Raw genomic sequence first — 9,919 nt, 5'->3', positions numbered from 1 at the left:
TACACATTATACTTAACATTATACTACACATTATACTACACATTATACTGCACAGTATACTACGTATAATACTTCACATTATACAACACACCATACTACACATTATACTACACATAATACCACACATTATACAACACATTATACTACACATAATACTACACATTATACAACACACCATACTACACATTATACTACACATAATAATACAAGTTATACAACACATTATACTACACATTATACTGCACTTTATAGTGCACACCATACTACACATTATACAACACATTATACTGCACATTATACTACACACCATACTACATATTGTACTACACACCATACTAAACATTATACTGCACATTATACCACACATTATACTACACATTGTACTACACATTATACTGCACATTATACCACACATTATACTGCACATTGTACTACACATTATACTGCACATTATACCACACATTATACTGCACATTATACCACACATTATACTACACATTATACTGAACATTATACCACACATTATACTACACATTATACTGCACATTATACCACACATTATACTACACATTGTACTACACATTATACTGCACATTATACTACACACCATACTACATATTGTGCTACACACCATACTAAACATTATACTGCACATTATACCACACATTATACTACACATTGTACTACACATTATACTGCACATTATACCACACATTATACTGCACATTATACCACGCATTATACTACACATTATACTGAACATTATACCACACATTATACTACACATTATACTGCACATTATATCACACATTATACCACACATTATACTACACATTATACTACACAGTATACCACACATCATACTACACACCATACTTAACATTATACTACACATTGTACTACACATTATACTACACATTATACCACACATTATAACACACATTATACTGCACATTGTACTACACATTATACTGCACATTATACCACACATTATACCACACATTATACTGCACATTGTACTACACATTATACTGCACATTATACCACACATTATACTACACATTATACTACACATTATACTACACATTATACCACACATTGTACTACACATTATACTACACATTATACTACACATTGTACTACACATTATACTACACATTATACTACACATTATACTACACATTATACCAAACATCATACTACACACCATACTAAACATTATAATACACATTATACCACACATTATACTACACATTATACCACACATTATACTACATATCATACTACACACCATACTAAACATTATACTACACATTATACTACACATTATATCACACATCATACTACACACCATACTAAACATTATACTACACATTATACTACACATTATATCACACATCATACTACACACCATACTAAACATTATACTACACATTATACTACACATTATATCACACATCATACTACACACCATACTAAACATTATACTACACATTATACTACACATTATACTACACATTATATTACACATCATACTACACACCATACTAAACATTATACTACACATTATACTACACATTGTACTACACACTGCACTCGATGAAGAGAAGAATATAAACGAGTTCAAGTTAAAATAGAATCAAATGTGTTCCAGAAATATTTGAACTATTCCGGGTCAAAGGGCAACATCTGGACCCCGGTGTGCTGCATTAGAGTTGAACACTAGGGGGCGTTAAGTGACAACATTATCTTTTCGTCTGTTTCGAAAAATCTAGTGTCTGGACCTTTGACCTTTGACCAGTTTCATTTGTAAGATTTAATAATAATAATAATAATAATAATAATAATAATCTTATAATAATTATAATAATAATTATTATTATTATTATTATTATAATAATGATAAATAATACATAATACATATTAAATAATAACATTAATAATAGTAATAATAGTCATAATAGTAATAATAATAATTATAATAATAATAACAATAATGATAATAATAATAATAACAACAAAAATAATAATAATAATAATAATAACAACAATTATTTTTATTATTGTTATAATTATAACAATAATAACTATTATTTTTATGTTTTTTTATGATAACAATAATAATAAAAATAATTATTATCATATTTTTCATATAATAATAATGTATTTTTAGAATTACTATTATTATTATTAATGATAATATTTTCTATTTTTATTATTTGTATTATTAGTATTATTATTATTGTAACAATAATAATATAAATTATAATGATATTATAAATAATAATTATTTATTTTCTATGTCGGTCATTTAAGAAGAAAGTGTTAAAGTGAGTTAAGTTAAGTTAAGTTGAGTTGAGTTGAGTTGAGTTAAGTTAAGTTAAGTTAAGTTGAGTTGAGTTAAGTTAAGTTAAGTTAAGTTAAGTTAAGTTAAGTTAAGTCAAGTTGAGAGCTGAGATGAAACGTCAACTTTCATTGGTTTGAGCAGAACTCTATGCAAATGAGGCTCCGCCCAAACACCTGATCCGGGTATTTAAAGCTCGGTTCTGCTCGAACCAGCAGGACTCGCGGCTGACGCACGAGACGGTTTGAGATGAGCTCGTGCTGAAGAACTTCAAGAGTCAAGATGCCTCGATCCTTCCTGGTCAAGAAGATCAGCGCGACCAAGAAGCCCAACTACAGCGAGCTGGAGAGTCCGGCAGGTACCGAACCTTCTGGACCTTCTTCATGTCTTCATGTCTTCATGTCTTCATCTTCATCTCCTCTAACTTCATGTCTTCATCTCCTCTAACTTCATGTCTTCATCTCCTCTAACTTCATGTCTTCATCTCCTCTAACTTCATGTCTTCATCTCCTCTAACTTCATGTCTTCATCTCCTCTAACTTCATGTCTTCATCTCCTCTAACTTCATGTCTTCATCTCCTCTAACTTCATGTCTTCATCTCCTCTAACTTCATGTCTTCATCTCCTCTAACTTCATGTCTTCATCTCCTCTAACTTCATGTCTTCATCTCCTCTAACTTCATGTCTTCATCTCCTCTAACTTCATGTCTTCATCTCCTCTAACTTCATGTCTTCATCTCCTCTAACTTCATGTCTTGCAGTCTTCATCTCGCCCTGCTTCTACAAGACGTTCCCTCAGCCAGAGGTTCTGAGCCCGGCCTCCTACAGTCCCATCACGGTGTGGACCACCAGCGGTCTGCCCAGCGACCTGCTGCCCAGCGCCCTGTCCCCGGTCTCCGGGTACTCGTCGTCCCTGTCGGACTCCTCCACGAAGGACCTGAGCGGCTCCGAGAGTCCGAGGAGCGACGAGGACGAGAAGGTTCTGGACCCCGCGGACGCGGAGAAGTTCTGCTGCGCGCTCTGCTCCAAGTCCTACTCCACCTACTCGGGTCTGCTGAAGCACAAGCAGCTGCACTGCGAGCAGAACCGCAGGTCTTTCTCCTGCAAGTTCTGCGAGAAGGAATACGTGAGTCTGGGAGCCTTGAAGATGCACATCAGGACTCACACGCTGCCCTGCGTCTGCAAGATCTGCGGGAAAGCTTTCTCTCGACCCTGGCTTCTGCAGGGACACATCCGCACACACACCGGTGAGACACACACCTCTACACAACCTCTTCTACACAACCTAGACACATCCGCACACACACCGGTGAGACACACACCTCTACACAACCTCTACTACACAACCTAGACACATCCGCACACACACCGGTGAGACACACACCTCTACACAACCTCTTCTACACAACCTAGACACATCCGCACACACACCGGTGAGACACACACCTCTACACAACCTCTTCTACACAACCTAGACACATCCGCACACACACCGGTGAGACACACAACCTCTTCTACACATCCGCACACACACCGGTGAGACACACAACCTCTTCTACACATCCGCACACACACCGGTGAGACACACAACCTCTTCTACACATCCGCACACACACCAGTGAGACACACACCTCTACTACACAACCTCTGCACAACTTTTCCACAACTTCACAACATACGCGCAAAAAGTACTTTTCCACACGTTGACATCTTGAATTCTGCTTCATAAATATATTGTATTATTGTGACGACAATTACACAAGATACACACTCACGTTATAGTATCGTAAAACTATTATATTATATTATATTATATTATATTATATTTTTGTTTTGTTTTGTTTTGTTTTGTTTTATTTTATTTTATTTTATTTTATTTTATTTTGTTATATTTTATTTTATTTTATCTTTTTCATTTTTATTTTATTTTATATTATATTATATTATATTATATTTTTGTTTTGTTTTGTTTTATTTTATTTTATTTTATTTTATTTTATTTTATTTTATTTTATTTTGTTATATTTTATTTTATTTTATTTTATCTTTTTCATTTTTATTTTATATTATATTATATTATATTATATTATATTATATTTTCACAGTTTACTACACAACATGAACAGTTTACTACACAACATGAACAGTTTACTACACAACATGAACAGTTTACTACACAACATGAACAGTTTACTACACAACATGAACAGTTTACTACACAACATGAACAGTTTACTACACAACATGAACAGTTTACTATACAACATGAACAGTTTACTACACAACATGAACAGTTTACTACACAACATGAACAGTTTACTACACAACATGAACAGTTTACTACACAACATGAACAGTTTACTACACAACATGAACAGTTTACTACACAACATGAACAGTTTACTACACAACATGAACAGTTTACTACACAACATGAACAGTTTACTATACAACATGAACAGTTTACTACACAACATGAACAGTTTACTACACAACATGAACAGTTTACTACACAACATGAACAGTTTACTACACAACATGAACACTACACAACATGAACAGTTTACTACACAACATGAACAGTTTACTACACAACATGAACAGTTTACTACACAACATGAACACTACACAACATGAACAGTTTACTACACAACATGAACAGTTTACTACACAACATGAACAGTTTACTACACAACATGAACACTACACAACATGAACACGACACAACATGAACACTACACAACATGAACACGACACAACATGAACACGACACAACATGAACACGACACAACATGAACACGACACAACATGAACACTACACAACATGAACACTACACAACATGAACACGACACAACATGAACACGACACAACATGAACACGACACAACATGAACACGACACAACATGAACACGACACAACATGAACACGACACAACATGAACACTACACAACATGAACACTACACAACATGAACACTACACAACATGAACACGACACAACATGAACACGACACAACATGAACACTACACAACATGAACACGACACAACATGAACACGACACAACATGAACACTACACAACATGAACACGACACAACATGAACACGACACAACATGAACACGACACAACATGAACACGACACAACATGAACACGACACAACATGAACACTACACAACATGAACACGACACAACATGAACACGACACAACATGAACACTACACAACATGAACACTACACAACATGAACACGACACAACATGAACACTACACAACATGAACACGACACAACATGAACACTACACAACATGAACACGACACAACATGAACACGACACAACATGAACACGACACAACATGAACCCGACACAACATGAACACGACACAACATGAACACGACACAACATGAACACGACACAACATGAACACGACACAACATGAACACGACACAACATGAACACGACACAACATGAACACTACACAACATGAACACGACACAACATGAACACGACACAACATGAACACTACACAACATGAACACGACACAACATGAACACGACACAACATGAACACGACACAACATGAACACGACACAACATGAACACGACACAACATGAACACGACACAACATGAACACGACACAACATGAACACGACACAACATGAACACGACACAACATGAACACTACACAACATGAACACGACACAACATGAACACGACACAACATGAACACGACACAACATGAACACGACACAACATGAACTCTACACAACATGGACACTACACAACATGAACACTACACAACATGAACACGACACAACATGAACACTACACAACATGAACACGACACAACATGAACACGACACAACATGAACACGACACAACATGAACACTACACAACATGAACACGACACAACATGAACACGACACAACATGAACACGACACAACATGAACACTACACAACATGAACACGACACAACATGAACACTACACAACATGAACACTACACAACATGAACACTACACAACATGAACACGACACAACATGAACACTACACAACATGAACACGACACAACATGAACACTACACAACATGAACACTACACAACATGAACACGACACAACATGAACACTACACAACATGAACACGACACAACATGAACACGACACAACATGAACACGACACAACATGAACACAACATGAACACAACATGAACACGACACAACATGAACACTACACAACATGAACACGACACAACATGAACACTACACAACATGAACACGACACAACATGAACACGACACAACATGAACACGACACAACATGAACACGACACAACATGAACACTACTCAACATGAACACGACACAACATGAACACGACACAACATGAACACGACACAACATGAACACTACACAACATGAACACTACACAACATGAACACTACACAACATGAACACGACACAACATGAACACGACACAACATGAACACGACACAACATGAACACGACACAACATGAACACGACACAACATGAACACGACACAACATGAACACGACACAACATGAACACGACACAACATGAACACGACACAACATGAACACGACACAACATGAACACGACACAACATGAACACGACACAACATGAACACGACACAACATGAACACGACACAACATGAACACTACACAACATGAACACGACACAACATGAACACTACACAACATGAACACGACACAACATGAACACGACACAACATGAACACTACACAACATGAACACGACACAACATGAACACGACACAACATGAACACGACACAACATGAACACGACACAACATGAACACGACACAACATGAACACGACACAACATGAACTCTACACAACATGGACACTACACAACATGAACACTACACAACATGAACACGACACAACATGAACACTACACAACATGAACACGACACAACATGAACACGACACAACATGAACACGACACAACATGAACACGACACAACATGAACTCTACACAACATGGACACTACACAACATGAACACTACACAACATGAACACGACACAACATGAACACTACACAACATGAACACGACACAACATGAACACGACACAACATGAACACGACACAACATGAACACTACACAACATGAACACGACACAACATGAACACGACACAACATGAACACTACACAACATGAACACTACACAACATGAACACGACACAACATGAACACTACACAACATGAACACGACACAACATGAACACTACACAACATGAACACGACACAACATGAACACTACACAACATGAACACGACACAACATGAACACTACACAACATGAACACTACACAACATGAACACGACACAACATGAACACTACACAACATGAACACGACACAACATGAACACGACACAACATGAACACGACACAACATGAACACAACATGAACACGACACAACATGAACACTACACAACATGAACACGACACAACATGAACACTACACAACATGAACACGACACAACATGAACACGACACAACATGAACACGACACAACATGAACACGACACAACATGAACACTACTCAACATGAACACAACATGAACACTACACAACATGAACACTACACAACATGAACACTACACAACATGAACACGACACAACATGAACACTACACAACATGAACACGACACAACATGAACACGACACAACATGAACACGACACAACATGAACACGACACAACATGAACACGACACAACATGAACACTACACAACATGAACACGACACAACATGAACACGACACAACATGAACACTACACAACATGAACACGACACAACATGAACACGACACAACATGAACACTACACAACATGAACACTACACAACATGAACACGACACAGCATGAACACGACACAACATGAACACGACACAACATGAATACGACACAACATGAACACTACACAACATGAACACGACACAACATGAACACGACACAACATGAACACTACACAACATGAACACTACACAACATGAACACTACACAACATGAACACGACACAACATGAACACGACACAACATGAACACTACACAACATGAACACGACACAACATGAACTCTACACAACATGGACACTACATGAACACTACACAACATGAACACTACACAACATGAACACGACACAACATGAACACTACACAACATGAACACTACACAACATGAACACGACACAACATGAACTCTACACAACATGAACACGACACAACATGAACTCTACACAACATGAACACGACACAACATGAATACGACACAACATGAACACTACACAACATGAACACGACACAACATGAACACTACACAACATGAACACGACACAACATGAACTCTACACAACATGAACACGACACAACATGAACTCTACACAACATGAACACGACACAACATGAACACGACACAACATGAACACTACACAACATGAACACGACACAACATGAACTCTACACAACATGGACACTACATGAACACTACACAACATGAACACGACACAACATGAACACTACACAACATGAACACTACACAACATGAACACGACACAACATGAACTCTACACAACATGGACACTACATGAACACTACACAACATGAACACGACACAACATGAACACGACACAACATGAACACTACACAACATGAACACTACACAACATGAACATGAACACAACATGAACACTACACAACATGAACACGACACAACATGAACACAACATGAACACTACACAACATGAACACTACACAACACTACACAACATGAACACTGTGCTTGTGTTCCAGGAGAGAAGCCCTTCTCTTGTCCTCACTGCAACCGAGCGTTCGCCGACCGGTCCAACCTCAGGGCTCACCTGCAGACCCACTCGGACGTGAAGAAGTACGAGTGCAAGACCTGCTCCAAGACCTTCTCCAGGATGTCTCTGCTGCACAAGCACCAGGAGTCGGGCTGCTGTGGAGCTCACTGACCACCTGGAGCTTTGTTTTCAGGGACTCGATGGGTCGGAACCATGTCAGCTCTGGTGCTTCAGTGTTTCCATGTCTGGACTCGTCGTCCTTCAGCCTCGTCTTCTCACCACAGGCGTGTCCTCGTGAGGAACACATGCCTGACAACACGTATGGAACGTGTCCTTGTGAGGAACACACGCCTGACAACACGTATGGAACGTGTCCTCGTGAGGAACACACGCCTGACAACATGTATGGAACGTGTCCTTGTGAGGAACACACGCCTGACAACACGTATGGAACGTGTCCTTGTGAGGAACACACGCCTGACAACACGTATGGAACGTGTCCTCGTGAGGAACACACGCCTGACAACATGTATGGAACGTGTCCTCGTGAGGAACACACGCCTGACAACACGTATGGAACGTGTCCTTGTGAGGAACACACGCCTGACAACACGTATGGAACGTGTCCTCGTGAGGAACACACGCCTGACAACATGTATGGAACGTGTCCTTGTGAGGAACACACGCCTGACAACACGTATGGAACGTGTCCTTTTGAGGAACACACGC

At 38.5% G+C, this 9,919-nt stretch overlaps 2 protein-coding genes across 2 annotated transcripts in view; both read left to right on the top strand.

Annotated features, from left to right (window-relative positions):
* The first annotated feature begins 2,575 nt into the window (after window positions 1-2,575).
* snai2 (snail family zinc finger 2) overlaps window positions 2,576-9,919 on the top strand; it is an 8,212-nt gene continuing 868 nt past the window's right edge. Inside the window, exons 1-3 of the mRNA XM_087811741.1 lie at window positions 2,576-2,702; window positions 3,106-3,591; window positions 9,180-9,919. The exon at window positions 9,180-9,919 is cut by the window's right edge and continues 868 nt beyond it. Of these exons, the coding sequence (XP_087667867.1) occupies window positions 2,627-2,702; window positions 3,106-3,591; window positions 9,180-9,361 (744 nt within the window). The 5' untranslated portion in view covers window positions 2,576-2,626 and the 3' untranslated portion in view covers window positions 9,362-9,919. The remainder of the gene's footprint in view (window positions 2,703-3,105; window positions 3,592-9,179) is intronic.
* Window positions 9,391-9,919, top strand: part of LOC148064260 (voltage-dependent R-type calcium channel subunit alpha-1E-like) — a 64,500-nt gene continuing 63,971 nt past the window's right edge. The window contains exon 1 of the mRNA XM_087810385.1: window positions 9,391-9,526. Coding sequence (XP_087666511.1) covers window positions 9,391-9,526 — 136 coding nt within the window. The remainder of the gene's footprint in view (window positions 9,527-9,919) is intronic.

This window comes from Callionymus lyra, chromosome 16, assembly GCF_982586985.1.
Source record: "Callionymus lyra chromosome 16, fCalLyr1.hap1.1, whole genome shotgun sequence".
NCBI lineage: Eukaryota > Metazoa > Chordata > Actinopteri > Syngnathiformes > Callionymidae > Callionymus > Callionymus lyra.
Note: the sequence above shows the minus strand (reverse complement) of the source record. Positions and strands in the feature narration are given on the sequence as shown.